The 19,519-nt window shown below is 50.3% G+C and overlaps 2 protein-coding genes across 7 annotated transcripts in view; one reads left to right on the top strand and one right to left on the bottom strand.

Moving 5' to 3' along the window:
• Positions 1–15,895, top strand: PPEF2 (protein phosphatase with EF-hand domain 2). Of its 5 annotated transcripts, none has more exons than XM_068153765.1 (16): positions 1–1,309; positions 3,674–3,801; positions 4,155–4,212; positions 4,951–5,126; positions 6,052–6,166; positions 6,739–6,785; positions 7,192–7,358; positions 7,445–7,481; positions 7,570–7,719; positions 8,359–8,694; positions 10,180–10,365; positions 11,055–11,197; positions 11,669–11,775; positions 12,795–12,958; positions 13,458–13,545; positions 14,155–15,895. In XM_068153765.1, the coding sequence occupies exons 1-16, from the start codon at positions 1,249–1,251 to the stop codon at positions 14,334–14,336; spliced, it is 2,145 nt and encodes a 714-aa protein (XP_068009866.1). In that variant the 5' UTR covers positions 1–1,248; the 3' UTR covers positions 14,337–15,895. The 5 variants fall into 5 exon arrangements, with proteins under 5 accessions (XP_068009866.1, XP_068009865.1, XP_068009868.1 ...); XM_068153766.1 differs by lacking the exon at positions 1–1,309 and adding an exon at positions 1,857–1,865; XM_068153764.1 differs by having other exon boundaries at positions 1,245–3,801.
• The window catches only part of NUP54 (nucleoporin 54), a 15,213-nt gene continuing 11,549 nt past the window's right edge, over positions 15,856–19,519 (bottom strand). For both annotated transcript variants that reach the window (XM_068153769.1, XM_068153770.1), the window contains 6 exons: positions 19,287–19,341; positions 18,549–18,642; positions 17,966–18,073; positions 17,469–17,588; positions 17,045–17,155; positions 15,856–16,724 (listed from right to left, as the gene is read on the bottom strand). In XM_068153769.1, coding sequence (XP_068009870.1) covers positions 16,596–16,724; positions 17,045–17,155; positions 17,469–17,588; positions 17,966–18,073; positions 18,549–18,642; positions 19,287–19,341 — 617 coding nt within the window. In that variant the 3' untranslated portion in view covers positions 15,856–16,595. The remainder of the gene's footprint in view (positions 16,725–17,044; positions 17,156–17,468; positions 17,589–17,965; positions 18,074–18,548; positions 18,643–19,286; positions 19,342–19,519) is intronic.

Raw genomic sequence — 19,519 nt, forward strand, 5'->3', positions numbered from 1 at the left:
CTGTATAAAGCTGCAGCTGGGGGGGGTTTCCTGTCTGAAATTCTCCTTTTGGGCACTGCAGGAAGTGTGCAGGTGCAGAGGTCAGTGCAGAGAAACCAAGCTTCACCATCTCCTCTCCAGCCACGAGACATGCCCAGCCTGCTGGGCACGTGGAGCATGCATGGGTATTTAGTCCAGGAGGCCAAGGCAGGCTCATCACTTTCCCTAGCACTAGCTGGCATTTTTATTCCTGGCAGAAGGACTTGATTTTAGGTTTAATTAATCTGTAGCTCTTAGAACTGTTGCTGGTTTTCTTCTCACTAGGAGGTGGTGGAGTCTCCACCTCTAGAGACATTCAAGACCCACCTGGGTGCATTCTAGATGTTAACCTTTCTCTTTCCCTCCAACATGCCTTTTGGGTCTTCTCCTAGGAAACTCTCACTGCCTTGCACATTTTGTTCATCTCTTCCCTCAGTTGCTGAAATGCCTATAACATGGTCAAGTTACTGGGGACTCAGTTGCACAGGTGATACATGAAGTCTCATCTTTCCTGAGAGCCCTAGGAATTAGCTTTGGGGTTTGGCCTCTTCTTTCTAGGTGATACAATGAGAGGCAATGGCCTGAAACTGTGCCAGGGGAGGGTTAGGTTGGAGATTAGGAAAATGTCTTTGCTGCAAGAGTGGTCAGGGGTTGGAACAGGCTGCCCAGGGAGGTGGTGGAGTCCCCATCCTTGGAGGTGTTAAAGAAACGTGGACACCACTGAAAAGAGCCTGGCACCTTCATCTTCACCCCATTGGTATTTATAGGCATTGATAAGGTCCCCTCTCTGCCTCTCCTCTCAAGACCCAGGTCTCTCAGTCTGAGAGATGTTGAAGTTCCCCAGTCACCCTTGTAGCTCTCTGTTGGACTCTCACCAGCAAATCCCTGCCTCTCTTGAAGTGGGGATTCCACAACTGGACACAGTATTCTAGGCAGAGTAGAGGGGCAGGAGAACCTGCTGGATACCTGCTGGACATGCTTTTCTTGATGTGCCCCAAGACACCACTGGCCCTTTTGGCCACAAAGTAGCAGATGATGTACTTGGGCACAAGACAAGGCAGCTGCTTGTTGATCATATCAAGTATTAATATATTTGGTAACAGCCCCTCAGAACTGTGGGACATGTGGCTGCTGTTCTGCTCCTGACCAAATGGTCTTTCCTGCATCCCTCTGGTGGTTTTGGTGAGCCTGGGCTGGTCTGCATCGCTCTGGGAGCAGTGGCTGGAGAAGATGGGATCTGGTAGCTCGGTAAATGCCAACTACAAGTACTCCCTGCAGAAGTCTGAAAATGGTGAGTGATGCTTTGGGAAGTGATCTCTCCCTGTCTGCTCCTGCAGACACTGTTGGGAAGGTGCAGTGGATGTGGTTCCTTTCTGAGACTCTTGGTTTTCTTGATGGTATTGAAGTGAGGTGATGTCTTTTGGTGTCCTGTGAGCAGGAGTCTCTGCTCTCTGAATGAATTCCATGTACTGGGTTCTCAAAACCCTTCAGATCTGGTGATCTACAGATGTGGAACTGCTTAGGACTTGCCACCCAAGTGTAACCTGCCAGCTGTTGTCCTGCCCTCCTTGTACAAGGCCCAGAGGCTGTTCCTGATGGACAGAGCTCTGTTCAGCTGGAGTGAATGGGATGGGGAACCAGAGGGAGTCTGAACTACACTGCCAGTGAGACCAGGCACCTTTTGGTTTGAGTGCTGCCCCTTTGCCATGCTGTCACAGCTTCTGTGATGCTGGATGAAATCACTTTGCTGCTTGGATCCTCATAAAGTGTGGATAAATCTTTCTCTTCCCTCTGTGTTATCTTTTGTTCTGAACTAGTACAAAGCCTGGCAGATGGAACTCACCCAGGTAAGCTGGTGAATTACAGTACCTGGCTCTTTCAGGTGCAGAGGCAGTCTCTGTTAAAGGTAGCCCCAAAAACCCAAAGCCTTGCCCATCTGGAGCTAAAATGCTGTGGGTGGTGGTACCTAGGCTCAGTGGGTGCTCGATAAACCAGGCTTTCAGAGAGCTGAATGTGAATGTTGCAAAGGAGCTGGCTTTCACTGGTAGATGTGGGGTCATAATGATGAGTTTCTGCTCAGGATTCAGCTGAAATCCATCTGACTCCTGCCACACTAATTGGACATTCATCCCCTGCTAGACATTCATCCCCTGCTAGAGGAATGCAAGATGCCTGGAAGCTGTTTATTGCAGAGTGCTTGTGGCTGTGATTCTGTGCTTTGACAACCCAATCACTGTGCAGGCAGGAGGGCTGCTCTGTTGGGTCTGTTACACAGGAGGCTTGAAGGGGTAGTATCAGGAGCACCAAACTGCAGGAAACAAGTCAGCTTTTAAAACTCTGTCATAGCCCAGCAGATCAGTAAGCATTTTCTCAGCAAGATCTAAGGCTCAGGCAAAGAATCCTTAAGTGATGCTTGAATTTGGGCTGGCCAAGTCTTACCTCCTTGCCCATGACTTTGCTGTGACTCAGTTCCAACAGCAGCAGCCCTTCCCCTTGTGTGCTCTGCAGCTCCTGCTGCTGTAACAGAAGCACCACTCAGGATTATTATTTTCAATACAGAAGCCATCAGGATCTCCACTTTAGGGAAGGCTCAGGGTTTCTGCTGGAGTCCATGGAGGGTGGTTTGTCTTACATCATTAATGCAGGCTAATTCATGTGAGCTCTTTGTCTCTTACCAACACTTAGCAGCTTTTGGGGTAGGGGTGGGGATTTCCTTCTCTCTGTGAAGCTTGCCCAGCCCACACCCCCGTTGCTCCCAGATGCCAAACCAGAGCTAACCCTGCCACTCCTGTCCCCATTTGATTTGGGGGCCAGCCTGTAGAGGGAAGAGTTTCTAGAGAGGTACATGAAGTTCTGTGGCAGAACTTGAAACGAGGAACTGGGAGGCTGCACCAATGTGCTTCCCTTTAAATGTGCACACATGTGAGATACAAAACTCTGGGACTGGGGAAGTGCAGAGGGAAGGTTATGTTTTAAAGACCAAGGCAAACAGGCATCCTTTGGAGGGAAGAGCCTAGTGCTGCCTGTGGAGTGAAGCACAACCAGACACTGGAAATTCCTGGTGTTTTGGCCCTTCTGTGTCATGAAGTGGCCAAAGGTCTCCCTCCCTTTTTGCACTGTGGGTGTTAATGTTGCCTTTATTTTATTCCAGTGGTATGTTGCCATTTATGCTCCACTTTGTCCAGAAGTACCAAAGCTGAGGCAGTTACTTGGCTTAAAGGAGGGCAGACAAACCCCCTATTTTCAAGGCTCTGGAAAGGGACTTGGTGTCTTGTTTCCCTCCCAACTCCTTGTGTGTGCTCAGTCAGACCTCTGGTTTCCTGAAGCCCCAGCACTGACTGTAAGACAGACGTCAAAATGATCAAGGCAGAGGAGGAAGAAAGTGTCTACCACTACTGAAGAACATGTTTGGCTCTGTAGGCCTTTACAAGTAGTTAACACTGGTGCTGAGGAGCCAGGATGGTGCTTTGGAGGTCTCTGGTCAGGTCTGACCAACCTCCTGCAGTGTGGTGTCAAGAAGTGGGCATTTTGCTCCTTAATGATTACCTTTGCTCCTGCAAAAGCAAGGTGTCTCTTCAGTTGCCAGGGTGGGGAGAGGAGCAGCAGCAGGGTAGGCCAGCTGAGCTCAGCAGCTGGTTGTGGTTTTGTCCCCCAGCTTTCAAGGCAGCAGTGCTGATCCAGCAGTGGTACCGGCGCCACGTCGCGCGGCTGGAGATGCGGCGCCGCTGCACCTGGCGGATCTTCCAGTCCATCGAGTATGCCTGTGAGCAGGACCAGATCAAGGTGAGGGGCCAAGGAGAGGAGTAGGCAGGAAGGTTCTCAGGAGTGGGGTTAGCCTATTGATTTCCTGCCTGCTTCTGTCTGATCAAACCCTGGATGTGGCCCTGGGCAGCCTGGTCCAGTTGGAGGTGTCCCTGCTGGCTGCAGGGGGGTTAGACGAGATGCCCTTTGAGGGTCCCTTCCAAGCTGCTGCATTCTCTGACATTCAGACTACAATCAGTACAGTAGGATTTGTGGGGAGTGTTAGCCAGCATGAGAAGGGCCCAGGTAACACATCCAGAAAGGTGATGTTCAGTTGCCATGCTGCAGGATTTCATCCCAGGGTGAATGGTGATGGGCTCTTTCTCTTCTTGCAGCTGCACAACTTCTTCAGTTACCTCATGGACCACTTCACACCAAGCAGCAGTAAAGAGAGTAAGTTTCTGTGTGCCCATTGTAGCTGTGGCACCAGCTGCTCAGAAGGCTGCAGCCTGTGTTGATTTGTGGCTCAGTGCTGGCCCATCAGGATGGCCAAGGGGACCAAGAGTCTCTAAAGAGTGCTGGCATCAGGAATTTGGACAGGGAGAGGATTGTCTGGAGACTGTACATGGAATGTGGAATAACCCCAGCTCCTTAGGGGAAGGGGGAGTAAAGCCCAGGATGTTTTCTCAGTCTGCCCTGGTTCAGGCAGCCCTGGTAAGCAGGTCTCAGCCCATTTCTGAAGTGAGGGAATCTGCCCCTAGGGAGCTGTGCTCTGGGCTGGCTGTTTTATATTTAGTTTCTCACAGCTAAAACTGGGGCAGGAGGGGAGGAGGGCTGTGAGAACCCCTTCAGTATCTTCCTGAAGCTGCAAAGAGCTTAGTGCTGGGAACTTGCTAATGAGCTTAGCTCTGCAATCTGATATAGTAAATCAATATGAACTACTTATCAACGATTTCCAGCAGAGCTCTGTTGAGGAAGATTGGCTTTCAGTGTCTGTATATGACAGGGCAGTAATGTTCTGATCGTTGAGCTTGGGTTCTGAGATGTTACAGCAATAAAGGAATCATTTTCTTTAGCAAATAACTGGAAGTGGTGTCTGAACCCAATGTCATCTGGTTGATTTTTGTGTGTTTGTGTCTCTTTCTCTTCCAAATTAACCCCAACAATCAAACCAACCCCTCTGCCCTCCAGGGGACTTTATCAGTCGCATGTTTATAAGTGGGGAAAGCATCAAAGAGGCAGAGCTGGAGAAATACTGTGACTATGAATCCATAGAGGTGCCAGACTCCTACCCTGGACCCCATCTCTCTTTCCCACTCCTTCCTGACCATGCCACTGCCTTGCTGGAAGCGTTCAAGCAGAAACAAGTAAGGATCCCCAATGCAAGCACATTTCTCCTTCTCTGAGCAGGGGTGTAGGGCAGATCATTTGGCTTCAGACCAACCCCCACAGGTTGAAACTTTCTGTTGCCTTTTTTTGGCTGCAGTACCTCAAATTGTAAAGAATGAAATAAAGTCAAGTCTAGGATGGCCCAGGAGGAAAGAGCTGGTGGAAACTGTGCTGTGCCATGCAACTTTGACTCATATTTACAATGTAAGATGTGCTCTGGAGGGGAAGCCCAGTACCAGTTAGAATCATCATAGAATCAATAAGGTTGGAAAAGACCTCAAAGATCATCAAGTCCAACCTGTCACCACAGACCTCATGACTACTAAACCATGGCTCCAAGTGCCACATCCAATCCCCTCTTGAACACCTGCAGGGATGGGGACTCCACCACCTCCCTGGGAGCAAACTACTCCCAGGGAGGAGCTTTAACTTTACATGTCCTTGTACTGCTGCAGTGTTGTGCTGCCATCCCTCAGTCACAGGGAAGATCTGCAAAACAGGCCAGAACTGCCCTTCTCCACACAACACCTCCCCTAAAACAAAGGTCTCTTGTGTCCTGGCTGCTGTTATCCTGCAAGACATGCAGCAGCTCATGGCCTGCTTTAATGTGGACAAGGCTAAGAAAGGTCTTGGGGAGCAGGTTCTTACCTGTGATACTGGGCTGGAAGTCCTGCTGCTCTGGGAGGTGGTGGTGGGGCTCTCTTAGGCTTTTGGGTTCCTCTTGCCAGCCCTGGGCTGCAGTGGGTGAGTCTCTCCCATCCGGCTGTTTCCCAGTAGCTGCCTCACTGTAAGTTGTCCCACGGAGAGTCTCTGCCAGCCAGGCTCTCGTGGTGGGTCCTTGGGGGACTTTGCAGACAGAGGTCACTGATTTCCTGCTTTAATCCCTTCACTTTCTCCTAGTAGCAGCTCCACGCTCGCTATGTCTTAAACCTTCTACATGAGACCAGGAAGCACCTCAAGCAGTTGCCAAACATCAGCCATGTCTCCACCTGCTACAGCGAGGAGGTGACCGTCTGTGGTAGGTCTGGGCGGAGGACACACCCATGGAAGGGGTGGGAAGGCTATCAAATGGTGGCATGAGCAGGATGGCCTTCTCTGTACTGAGTGTGGAACACACATGCAAAACAGAATCAGAGACTCATGCCAGTTGGAAGAGATTTTTAAGGTCAAGTCCAACCCAGCACTACCAGGTCACCGCCAAACCATGGCCTTCAGCACCACATCTCTGCCTCTTTTAGAGCCCTCCAGGGATAGAGACTCCACCAGTGCCCTGGGTAAGCTGTTCCAGGGCTTGACAAATCTTTCATGGAAGAAACTCTTCCTAATATCCAACCTAAACCTCCCTTGGTGCTACCTGAGGCCATTTCCTCTTGCCCTATCACTTGTTCCTTGGGAGAGGAGCTTTGCTGCACCAAGAGGCAGTTGGGGCTGTCTAAAATCTGTGGGTTCACCCTCTGATGCTGTGTGTGAGCTGCTGCAGGCTGCTCTGGAGACTGCAGGGGGCGTGGCTGCATCGTGGCCCTGCTTCTGCTTGGCCCTGGTGTCTTTGTAAGTTAAACACACTGAGACTTGTCTTTTTGTGCCTGCTAGGAGACCTGCACGGCCAGCTGGATGACTTGTTCCTCATATTTTATAAGGTAGGTTCCACAGCTGCAGAGGTGGCTGGCCAGGCACTGCAAGCTATCACAGGGGTCATGCTGAGAAGTGTTTGCAGAAATTGGGCCCTTCAGGTGTGATTCTCCAGGTGGGTTTGATGGGTTGTAGATGGCTTCTCAAAGCAGCAGCTGATTATCTTGCTGGCTCTGAAACCTGACACATCTCCACCTCTTGGAAGCTGACACTGGTCTACTGGTGCCAGTGGACACTTGTGTGCCTGCTGACACCAGTGGCAACCCTTCCTGACTGCCACCTTCCACGGGGAGGCTACAGGATACAAATGTCAGGATCTGCTGTAGGTGACCTGGGACAGGAGTGAGGAGGAAACTATGTGGATGTGGTGGGGAGGCCTCTCTGGCAACACCCACCTGTTCCTTGCCCTTCCAGAATGGCCTTCCTTCCCCTTCCAAGTCCTATGTGTTCAATGGGGACTTCGTAGACAGAGGCAAGCAGTCCCTGGAGATCCTCATTGTCCTCTTCACCTTCCTCCTGATCTACCCAAAGGAGGTTCACCTCAACCGTGGCAACCACGAGGACCACATGGTCAACTTACGGTACGGGGCTTGGGTGGGGGTCTGGTGGTGATGCCAGGGGTGCCCCTGGGCGAGCCTCCTGAACTTCCTCTCTCCTCTTCCTTCAGCTATGGTTTCACCAAGGAAGTCATGCAGAAATACAAGGTAGGCAGATGGTTGTCTCCCTTACCACCTGAGATGTGGGGTTTGAAAGTTTGATCTTCATCTTTTCCTTTCTGATCTGTCCTCCTAGGTGCATGGGAAGAAGATCCTGAAGATGATCCAGAATGTCTTCTGCTGGCTGCCCCTGGCCACCCTGATTGATCAGAAAGTGCTCATTATACACGGGGGCATCTCTGACACCACCGACCTGGACATGCTGGAGACAATTCAAAGGCACAAAGTAGGTTTGATCTCCTAGATGCTGCTGCTTTGTGGCCAGGAGCTTATTTCTGCATGGCAGCCTGGCTGTTGAGGAGATGTTTTTAAGGGATGGGCTTCCTAGCCAAACTCCAAAGGCATGGAGTGAGTTGCTTTGGTTGAAGTGTGTGTGCAGGAGGTGTGATGGGAAGCAGCATTCCTGGCTTCTGGAAGCTGTAAGGGTTGTAGCCAGGGAAGTGGTGGGTAGTAGCATGGGTAAATAGATGTGCAGCTGCTGCTGAGGCTTTGGCCTAGATTTCTCCCTCTAGACTTCCAGGATTTGGATAAATCATGTAACTTGTCTCTGCCTCACTTGCCAGTTGAGAAATACTACTACTTCCCTTCTCTAAACCTAGTCATTAGTCCTTCCCTCAGTCTGCAGCTCAAATCCATGTGCTCTGCCTTTTGTGTAATGTTTGAGCACCATAAAGCCAATGAAGATCTGTGGTCAGGATGGATCTGAGTCCCCAGCTACAAACCATGAACAGCACATCTGAGAGGATGCCACAATTAATCAGCATTGGATGGCAGCAAAGGGAATCGAGGCTCTGAGCAGTGAGAGTTGGAGATGCAGGTTTCCAAGAGGTGTGACCAACTCTTTTTTCTCCCTTACCTCTTTCAGTTTATTTCTGTTTTAAGAGGGAAGAAAAGAAAGGAGTCGAACAGAAACGCGGAGGTACAGGAAACAAACGGGGAGAGCAAGGCGGAGGCCGAGCCAGCAGGGAAGGAGGCAGCCCCCGGGCTGTGCCCGCAGCCCCGCGCAGCACAGGCTCCCAGCATGGCCAACAGGCAGGAGTTCTCCCGCTGGGTCCGGCAGACGGTGCAGGAGCAGATCGAGCGCTGCCGGCGCCTGGTGGATGTCAGCGAGTCCGAGTCGGAGGAGCTCACCTACTCCAGCTCCGTCTCCCTGGCAGACCTGGACGGGCCCTGCTGGACTCGCCAGGAGGAGTGGAAGCAGGTGAGCAGTGGAAGCAGGGCCCTGGCTCGGTGGGCTCTGGGTGCCCCATGCAGGTTTGCTGTTACAAGTAGTGCACAGACCTCCCTATGGAGAGATTCTGGCTGCTCCTGTGGCAGTCAAGGAGCAGCACACCACTGAAGTGCAGCAGGCAGGCTAAGAGGTTCTGTGTACCTCCTGCTCTTTCCCTGAGGCAGCCTGGTTTTGGCTGTGGCCAAGGGCTGTCCTGTGAGCCTGTGACCTCTGCTGCCTGGGGATGTTCTGTTAGAGACCTGTGCTGCACCCAGCAGCTGACAAGCTGTGTCAAAGTCACCTAGGAGAGCAGTGGCTGTGTGAAGCCTGGTGCTAGCTGCTGTTCTGCTGGGGCCTTTGCCAGTCAGGCTGTTCACCAGGCTCTCACCTTTCTGTGCCCAGGGCTCTGTCTCAGAGTTAGCCCTTCTTGTTATATAAAATAATGCTGCAGCTTAAGCACAGAGTGAGGCAGCAGGGTTGGGATTCACTGCAGGGTGGAGATAACAGATGAGATGTTTGTAGAGCCCCATGGTTAGTTACATCACCTACTGTGTGCAGAATCACAGAATGCATCAGAGTGGAAGGGAGCCTCAAAGGCTATCTTGTCCAACACCCCTGCAGGCAGCAGAGACACCTCCAACTAGATGGGGCTGTGCTGGCCTCCATCAAATTTGACCTTGCCTATTTCCAGAGATGGGGCTTCCACCACCTCTCTGGACAACCTGTTCCAGTGTCTCACCACTCTCATTGTGCAGAACTTCCTCCTGAGTTCCCACCTAAATCTCCCCTGCTCCAGTTTCAAACCACTGCCCCTCATTCTATCCCCACAGAACCTTCTGAACAGCCTTCCTGTAGGTCCCCTTCAGACACTGAAATGCAGCTCTAAGGGCAGGTTGGATTCCTGTTTGTGTCAGCCCAGTCTGTAAGCCCCTTCTGTGCTCTCCAAACCCACTGTCACTTCTTCATGTGCCTGTCACACACCTCATCAGCATGAAGCTAGATGTTGAGGTCAGGGTTAAAGGGATGAAACTTTAATCCAAATGGTGGTTATTGAGTCAGCACTTACATTTCTGGAGGCTGTGGAGTGTCCTGGCTAGAGAGCAAAGGAGTTTAGCACTAAGCTGGCTCATGGCCTCAAGATCTGCTGCGTGTTCTTGCTCTGGGACCTGTGTTTTGGGATGGAGGGAACAGGCAAGGCTTTTGGGGACCTTAGAGGCAGCAAAGTTTGTATCAGGCCTGACCTAGGGACACTCCTCTTCCCCCAGGTACTTGCCTGTAGCTCCAGTCCAACAACAGTCACCTCTGTGGTGGAGCAGGTCTGTGACCCAGTCCTGTGGAGCAGGATGGTGGAAACATCTCCACTTGCCTGTGCAGTCCAGGGAGGGACTTGGAGACAGAGCTGGATGTGCTCAGCAAACTCTGATGGGTGGTATCTGTTGGGCACACTTCATCCATCAACCTTTCCCATCCTTCCAGATTCTAGACATCCTCTGGAGCGACCCCATGCCCCAGGAGGGCTGCAGAGTCAATACAGTGCGAGGTGGTGGCTGCTACTTTGGGCCTGATGTGACTGGGAAGATCCTTGAGAAGCACAACTTGCAGTTCCTCATCCGCTCCCACGAGTGCAAGCAGGAGGGCTACGAGTTCTGCCACGGCCGCAAGGTCAGCCCAGGACATCTCCATCCTGCCTCCACCCTGCCAGGGTCAGGGCTCTCTGCTGGCTCCTCTCAGCTCTGCAGTGGGGCTTCCAGGAGATACAGAATGGCTGCACAGCCTTATCAGGAGGCACTGGAGCACCTGATCTCAGGCCAGATATGAGTCACCTCCTGTGCTGGGGACACGTGTTGTGCAGGCAACGCATGTCCTTGTGTGTGGAGCTAAGAGAAGGTCTGAACCAGTTTGTGCCACTGCCCCTGCTTAATGAAGCTGTTTCTGAAGCCCATAGAATCGTAGGCTTGTTTTGGCTGGAAGAGACTTCCAAGATGGAGTCCAACCTTCAGTCCAAGAGGAGGTACTAAAGGATGTTGCTCAGCTGCTGCAGCAGGTTTGCTCTCAGAAGGTTCAGTCACTTCAGTGTCCTCAGCAGGGGCACTTTTGACTCTGCAGTGAGGGTGGAGGTTTGTCAATAGAGTGTAGTGACACTGCAGAAGCCCTGTGTGGCCAGATCCATGTAAGACCAGCACTGCCCTCAAGGATCTCACTCCTGTAAGGCTCCCAGGCCAGCTGCCCCCTCGTTCTTGCTTCTCCACATGGAGCTTTCAGAGCAGACTCCAGCTGGTTGTGCTCTTTTCCCTGATAGCTGTGCCAGTGCTGTGTACACTGACTGTGACTGTCTCTCTTTTGGGCCTTAGGTGCTAACCATATTTTCAGCCTCAAACTACTATGAGATTGGCAGCAACAGGGGAGCCTACGTGAAGCTGGGACCAGACCTGGTGCCCCATTTTGTTCAGTACCAAGCAAACAAGACAGCACATACTCTCACCATGACCCAAAGGCAAGGATTTCCAAGGCAAAATTCCAACAGGGAAACCTTGGGGAGCTCTGGGAAGGTTTGACTCCAGGGCTGAACTTCCACAGCTTGAGTTTCTAAACAGCAGTGCCAGAGGAGGAGCCAAGCTTTGTGCAGGAGTTAGTGAGGGAGGCTCAAGGGCTGGGGAGGGCACATCACAAGAGCAGGAGGGGACTCTGATTTTCCAGCTTCTCTTTTCAACATCAAGTTCTAACCTTTGCCCTTTCCAGAGGTGCCTCCTGCTTTGTCACTTCACAAACCGCTGCAGGGATTCACTGCTGCAGGGAGCTGTGCTGCAGGCATGCAGTGCTTTGCCACGAGCATCGAGATGCAGCTGTGGCTGTGCAGAGCAGCTGTGTGAGGGCCTGGGGGAATCTATGGACAGGCTGGAGGAGTGGGGAGGTGCAGCTTTGTGGGGAGGCCTCAATGTGCTGCTCTCTTTTCTGCCTCCTCCAGAATCAGCAGGGTAGAAGAGTCAGCCTTTCGGGCCCTGCGGGAGAAGCTCTTTGCTCACACCTCAGCCCTCATCAGTGCCTTCAAGGCCTACGACAAGGACAACACAGGTAAAGCTTAGCTGAGCTGAATTCCCTGGGAGGACAGGATTGAAGAGACTAAGTTGAGTGTGTGGCTGGGTGGGAGACTGATGTCTGTCAGTGATGGTCATATAGTAGGAGGCTGTGTCAGATCTCACCAGAGTGTTGGTCCTGTTTGCTGTTATTCAGTGTCTCCCTTGGGTACCTGTTAGTGGCATTGTAACGAGGGGGGCAAGCAAGAGGTGATTAACTTAATGAGTAGCAGTTTAGGGTGGTAGTAGGAGAACCCTTTGTAATCCATGAAGCACTGGAAAAGATGCCCTGCAACATCTTTTATCACTTGGAAAGGGTTGGATGGTCTCTGAAACCCCTTCATCCCAGAGTCTAAAATCACTGTGTGGGATGTCCTCCATGGAAGCTGCCCATGTCAGAGCCTGAGGGAAGGAGCTGAGGGCTGACAGTTTGGGTTGCCAGATCCCTGGCTGAAAGGAGTGTTCTGCTGGTGCAGCAACCAAGATGAGTTGCTGAGATCTGTTCATTTGTGGGTCAGGGCAGACAAGGGCCCAGTAGATGGCAGAAGTGCTCCCTTGGGGGTAGAACTGCTGCAGTGCTTTCTTCCTTGGCAGCAAAATCACACACAAGTGGAGCTGAGCTGTAAGAGCAGCTGCTAAACCAGGGCCTTTTCCACACTCCTGGGTTACTGAGGAAGCACTAGTGCCATGCAGGGTTTCTTCTGGTCCCAGAGTGCTGAAGTGGGCTGTGGAGAAATGATGCTGTTGCTGGCAGCAGCACAGTAGACTGAGTTTATGTGCTGCTCTAGGCTTTTTGCTTTGCCTTGATGGGTTGTCAGTTGTCCCTCTCTCTGAGGTCCCCAGGGCTCTCCCTTTTCACATACTTATTGTCCATAGAATTGTTTTGGGCTGGAAAAGACCTCCAAGATCATCAAATCCAACTGTCAACCCAACAGCACTGTGGCCATCAAACCATGTCCCAGAGTGCCATGTCCACATGTTTCTGGGACACCTAGACTCACAGAATTTTCCTTGCAGGAAGGATCAGCCTGAGCAGCTGGGCCACAGCAGTGGAGTCAGTGCTGCACCTGGGGCTGCCCTGGCGCATGCTGAGGCCGCAGCTGGTGCGCAGCACGGCAGAGGGCATGCTGGAGTACAGGTCCTGGCTGGATGACTTGGCTGTGGAGCAGCGCAGCCAAGAGGTAAGGCCTTGCCCCTTCCATCAGAGCAGCTCACCAGATCCCCAGCATGGTGTGAAAGGAGAGGATGGTTCCTGTCTGATCCCCAATCCTACTAGACTCAGTGCAGAAGCTTGTGTGAATTCAAGTAGTCCACTGTGGAAACAGATGATGCATGTGGAATCAACACCTAGGGGTGGTTTGGGATGCAGACTTAGAGCAAGGAAGCTCTATTCCATTCTCTGAGTCACAGCTTCTTAATCACACCCAGCAAACCCAACCCTGCAGTGGTTAACAGCCACAGTCACTCTCTGCTCTGCTGGCCCAGCAAAGCTCTGTATGATGTTCCATACTGCAGCCTGCCACAGAGGGCCCAGCCACCACAAACCTCATTCAGAAGGCACACAGCATGCAAAGTCCATTGCTGGCAAACTCCTGAGAGCAGGGACCACTTCCACTGATGTGTGGTGTCTGCAGAGGGCTGCCAGGAGGGTAGAAGGAGTGTGACCATGTTGTGTTTCAGCACATCCAGTCGAGCTTGCTGGAAGTCATTTATCGCAACAGATCCAACCTGGAGACCATATTCAGGATCATAGACAGAGATCACTCAGGTAAGCAGGAGTGCAAGGGGTGTTGGGCACTGCACTGTTGTTCCTTTCTGCCTTGGGGCTTCCTTTAGTGTGTACAAAGGCATTTTAATGTAATGGTTTTAAGCTTGGGACTTTCTCTTCCTTGAAGAGCTGCTGAAATGTCACTGCATGCTTCTGCAAGCACAATGCATTTTGAAGAACTGTGCAGTCCAGGCAGAGAACTAATAATGCCTAGTTCTGGAGGAGTTCAGCAGGGCAACACTTGTGATGAAAGAACTGATGGCAATGCAGAGCACTCAGGATCTTAAGTGTAACCTGCCTGCAAACAGTCATCTCCAGCAAATTACCTCAGGAAAGAAAAGACAAAGTCTTTGCCTTCTGTCTGTATTGCATTATGTCTCTTTATTGCTTCACATCATGTTGGAGCCAGTGTTCTCCACACCAGGAGATTTGGTTGCAGCACAGGAAATGTAGACTGAGTGGTTTCTTCCCTTCCTGTAGGGTATGCAGGCAGCTGGGACAGGAGATCAGTGCTAAGCTGGGGTCCTTGTACGCTGAGGAGGGGCTGACCGGCACCTGTGTTCAGAGGTGAGCTTGTGCTGAGGTGGCTGTGCCTTCCTTCTCCAACAGGTCTCATCTCCTTTGAGGAGTTCCACCAAACCTGGAAGCTCTTCAGCTCCCACATGAACATCGAGCTGACAGATGATGGCATCAGCGACTTGGTGCGCAGCATCGACTTCAACAAGGATGGCAACATTGACTTCAACGAGTTCCTCGAGGCCTTCCGCCTGGTCAGGCAGGCAGAGGAGTGACAACCCGGGCAGGATCCCCACATCCAATGCCTTGAGTGTCTGCAAAGCCAGGGGACTGCTTCCCACCTCACCACAGAGTGTGCCTGCAGCTGGCAAGCAGGGAAAAGGCAGGCAGGTACCGGTAGTGCTTTGCTGGCTGAGAACACCGACCGGCTGTGTCCATCTGAAGGTGATGGGCTTCAGCTCAGGCTCTTTTCAACAAGGAGCTGTGTTCCAAGTAGACATTCCTGCTCAAAGGGAAGATGCAACTTAGTTGATCCTGTCAGTGCTGTGCTGGAATGCTGCAGGTCTGCTCAAGTGTAGTAAAAGGGCAGTAAAGGTGTTCCTTGTAGGCTGTGTTTTAAGCAGGCAGCAGCTGGTAGAGCACAGCGTTTTCAGTAAAGAGGTTTTTCTAGAGTGCTGCTTCTGGGTGTTTATGTCATCTCCACATTGTCAGCTCTGATAGCAGCAGGGCTCCTCTGACACCTGCTGCCCCTTTGTTCCACTGCTGTGCTAAGGTTGGAGCTACTAAATACATGCAGTGGAACAATACTTTGAAAAAGAACAAGAACTCTCTAGCAGGGGAGCTTTAAAAGATCTGTTGAGACCAATGTTTTTCAAAGGCCAGGGCAGCAGATAAGTAGCCCCCTGCTAGAGTGCCTGTGCTCCAAGTTCAGGGTATATTCAAAGCATGATGCAATTACAGCTTAAATAGAGGGAGGCAGGGGTTGTATTTTACAAGGCCTTGTAGTGAGAGGATGACAGGGAATGGATCTGAGCTGGAAGAGGGCAGATTTAGACTGGAGATTAGGTAGAAATTCTTGACAATGAGGGTGGGAAGAAATGGGAACTGGTTGCCCAGGAAGGTTGTGGATGCCACCTTCCTGGAGATGTCCTAGACCAGGCTGGATGAGGCCTTGAGCAACGTGGCAGGGGGCTTGGAACTAGATGATCTTTTAGGCCTGTTCCAACCCAAGTCATTCTGTGGTCCTATGGTTCTGAAGTGTCTGTAAGGAAAACCTTGTGGCTTAATGTCAAACCTGCAGTACAGTCACTCTAGCAGGGGTGCCCAGCAGCTCTGACATGGGGTTACCTGCAGGCTGAAGGAGAGGAAAGTGCTTTAACTTGGAGCTGTCAGCAACTTCACTGCTTTAGAATAGAATAAACCAGGTTGGAACAGACCTTCAAGATCATCATGTCCAACCTATCATCCAACACCACCTAATCAACTAACCCATGCAACCAAGCACCCTGTCAAGTCTCCTCCTGAACACCTCCAGTGATGGTGACTCCACCACCTCCCCAGGCAGCACATGCCAATGGGCAATCACTCTCTCTGTGTAAAACTTCCACCTGTCCTCCAGCCTAAACCTCCCCTGGCACAGCCTGAGACTGTGTCCTCTTGTTCTGGTACTGGTTGCCTGGGAGAAGAGACCAACCTCTGCCTGTCCACAAGCCCCTTAAGGTAGTTATAGAGAGCAATAAGGTCACCCTTGAGCTTTGCTGCTGTAGCTGAGAAAGAGCCAACACCAAGCATGAGTTCTTAGAAAGTCAGACTGAATTTATTACTCTCTGGCAATTAAAAAAAGGCAGAAGACAAGGCCTGGACATTCTGTTGTTACTGAAGGAGCAGGAAAGCTTTGTATAACTCACGTATGCAAAGTGATAAAACACAACCTTCAGAGCCTGGTGGTCCAAAGGGAAGACAGAAACTGGAAACATCAACTTGCTGCAGCTTGCCCCAGTAGTAAACTACTGGTACTGCAGAGACTGACAGAATTACAGCAACAGACACCTCTGTAAGGACTCCAGTTAGCTGCTTACATGACGATGTCACTTGATTGTTTGGACAGAACCATGGAAAGCTTTCCACAAACCAAATCACAAGTGGAGCAACTCCCTCAGCACTGCAGTTCTAGGGCAGTGCTGCTGTAAAAAGGGAAAAAAAAAAGAAAAAGAAAGGGAAAAACCAAAAAAAAGAAGAGGGCAATGTACAATAGTACATAGAGTTTTGTAGCAAAGCAGTATCTGAACAGCTTCAGTTTTCCTTCTCTCTTTTAGTTTTTGTTAAAGCATTTAGAGCTTTATAAAATAGAAACCTTCCAAAGGTCAAATTGAGAAGCTTGGAGGAGGCTTTGCTAATTTCTAAAGATAACAGCCAGAATACCACTGCTCCTAGGAGATCTGTCTTTTATTTTACCTCAACAGTTTTAGCCTTGGAAGGTGACCTCCTGAACTCCAGTAACATTGTTGTGTGTAAGCCCAGCAGCATCCTCCAGGTCAGCTGAAGACTCCTCCTCTGATGGGAATGCTCTCGTTCAGCCCGTGTTCTATAAGTTTGATGTCCTCCAAGTCATCCTTTATTATGCTAATGAGGTGGCTCAAGCCTTCTTGCTGCTGCTTCAGATGCTGCAGATAGTTCAAAAACCAGCATGAGGATAGTTCTACTGGACAGGCTTTTTTTAAAGTAATATATGTTTCTCAGAGGTGTCACAGCTGGTGGCCTTGGCACACTGAAAAGCCTTGGCATCATTTCCTCCAGAGAAGGAAAGCCAGGATTGTCTGTGCTAGAGTGGTGCTGCACAACACTGTCCCTGAGGGGCAACAAAAAGGACTTCATCCTCAAACAAAACCATGATGTTCAAGATACATCTCCCAAGTTAGTGAGCAGGTGGCTTAAATGCTGGAGTTCAAAGAGCAATCCCAGACCTCCAGCCAGCAATACTTACTTGCTTGATTTCCCTTAAGAGGTCTGCATCCACGTAATAGCGCTCCTCAGCCCGCACTGTTCCAAAGTGGTTCTGCATCCTGATCTGGGACATCAGCTCATTCAGCCTGCCCTGGGAAGAGAAAACAGGCTCAGATCAGCACATTTACATCTGTCAGAGCTACCAGGGCAGGAAGCACTGCCTATCATTCCATTTTTAATGCTCTCTTTGAAAGACAGGCAAAGGACAAGCAGCGCCTGGACTTCAAGCTCAGAAACACTTAAACCCCTCTCAGTCTTGCAGCAGAGAGCACAGGACCACACCCGAGGAACGCTGCTGGACTTCTCTTCTGCAAGCTCTCCACAAGGTATGCATGATTTGGAAAACTTGAGTTTGTTTGTGAGCAAACCCCAGGGTTTGTGGCAAAGCTCTGGTGGCTACTCACCTTGAACTGAGTAGGTGCATTAAGTTCACACTGAATGGTGTCCAGCTGTACACGAAGTTGCTCTTCATCAGCCTGGATAGCATAACCGCTTTTCCTTTGGATCTCCTGCTTTATCAACACCTACAAAAGAAGCCTTTAAGCTTCATTAGAGAAGACTTTGCCCATCTCTCCTCCCCACCACTCCATCCATGTGCCTTTATGCTCATTCCCCATCATCAGATTTGTTCTGGCATTTACTCTGTCTCTAATCAGATTTGCTCTAGTCTGCTGTTCGGAGACCTTTTGTGGTCCAAGGTTCCCAAAGTGATAAGACACGCTGCATATCTGAAGCTTCCCCTGACAGGTCTGCCTGTTACTTAAATCAACCATTCAGATCAAGTCAGAACTCCATTTTCAACACTGGCCATGCAGAAGATGGCACAGGTCACCCTGTCCCCTCTCAGTTTGCCTTCTGGCACTAGCCTGTGTCAGGACAAATTCTTTAGTGTCCACGTTACCTGTAATGTTCTGTGAGAAAGAGCCATCAGCTTCCTCTTGTACTGTGCAATCTTTGCCATAGTTGTTGTTTGGTTTTTCTGCAGCTCACTGATATCTTCTGAGATTATCTGCAGAGGAGAGGGAGTCAGTTGGAAGTCGTTAAGAGTTTTTGGTAACACCATCAGCCCTGATTTGAAACTGGGAGTCTCAAAACAGCACTCAGGCCAGCACCTCACTGTCCTGGCTGAAGATGCTCACAGAAAGCCTTTTGCTAGACCTCTCCTGGTCTGGTTTCTATTTATTTTCACAAGGCAACAGAAAACTGGGTGCCTACATTAGAATCTGTGCCAGTGCAACTTCATTCAGCTGGTTTGACTTAGTCTATAACAAACCTGAACCTGAAAAAACAAACCCAAAAGCCAAACCCCACTGCTCAGTTTTTGGCTCTAAGACCTAACTGAGGAATACATTAAAGTACAGTGATAAAGAGCCACAGCCCCAGGCATGTGGGGCCAGTTTTAGTTTGCAACACACATGAGGTGGGGAGGCTCCTGTAATAGCACATCCTTATTCAACAGCCATGGTAGGGAGAAGAAACCTTACATCTAATCGAGTTTGATGCTGCTTGGTCATCTGATCTTGGGCCTTCAATCTTCTTAACAGTTCCTTGAAACCCACCATTGGCACAGGAATCAGCCTACAAGAGTATGAGTAGTTCTGATGACACATTTCTGTTAAGACACTTGGTATGGATTAATGATGAACATAAAGTTACAGGTGTTCTGGTCAGGGACAGGCTGCCCAAGGAGGTGGTGGAGTCCCCATCCCTGAAGGTGTTCAAGAAATGTATGGACATAGCATTTGGGGACACAGTTTAATGGCTGTGGTGGTGGTCTTAGGCTGAAGGTTGGACTCGGTGGTCTTAAGAGCAATGAGCTCATACATGAACATAACTTGTTAAGCTCTAGAGTCCTCACTATTGCTAACAACCTGCTCCTTCAAAAAGAAACCAGCCTAAGTGATCTGTAACCAGGGAGGGTACAAGGGTTCATCACTTTCAGGAACAGAGAACACCAGTTGCACAAAAAGAAGCCACAACAACTAGTGCATGTAAAGGGGTAAGTAATGCAAGGGAGGCTCTCCATCCTGACAAGCCTGAATGAGTGAAGGGATGGGAGAGACCTTTCTGGGAATCCTCACAGCTTCACATGAGACCAGCACTTGACAAAGTTACTCTCCAAGAAGCTTCTCACAAGTTACCTGAAGGGTGCTACAGGATGATTTACATTATCCCCCTTTCCAGGTCTTTTTGTAACACTCTGGCAGACTGTTAAGACTTACTTGTCAGGATCAGGATTATCAACTTTGGCTTGTTCCCATATAATAGGATCGACCCCTTAAAATAAAGGAAAAAACAAACACAAGTGAGGTTTCAGCATGGATGGATGTGAGCAGATAGCACTTCTTACAGCTGGCAAGCAGGAAAAATACCAGGAAATACAGAGACTCTGGTAACTGTGCTAACCTGAATAGCTCTTACACACATTAAGGTTAATTAAACAAAGGTAGCTCTT

This window comes from Melanerpes formicivorus, unplaced genomic scaffold (genome assembly GCF_026170545.1).
Source record: "Melanerpes formicivorus ecotype bairdi unplaced genomic scaffold, bMelFor1.0.p_v2 SCAF_27, whole genome shotgun sequence".
Lineage (NCBI taxonomy): Eukaryota > Metazoa > Chordata > Aves > Piciformes > Picidae > Melanerpes > Melanerpes formicivorus.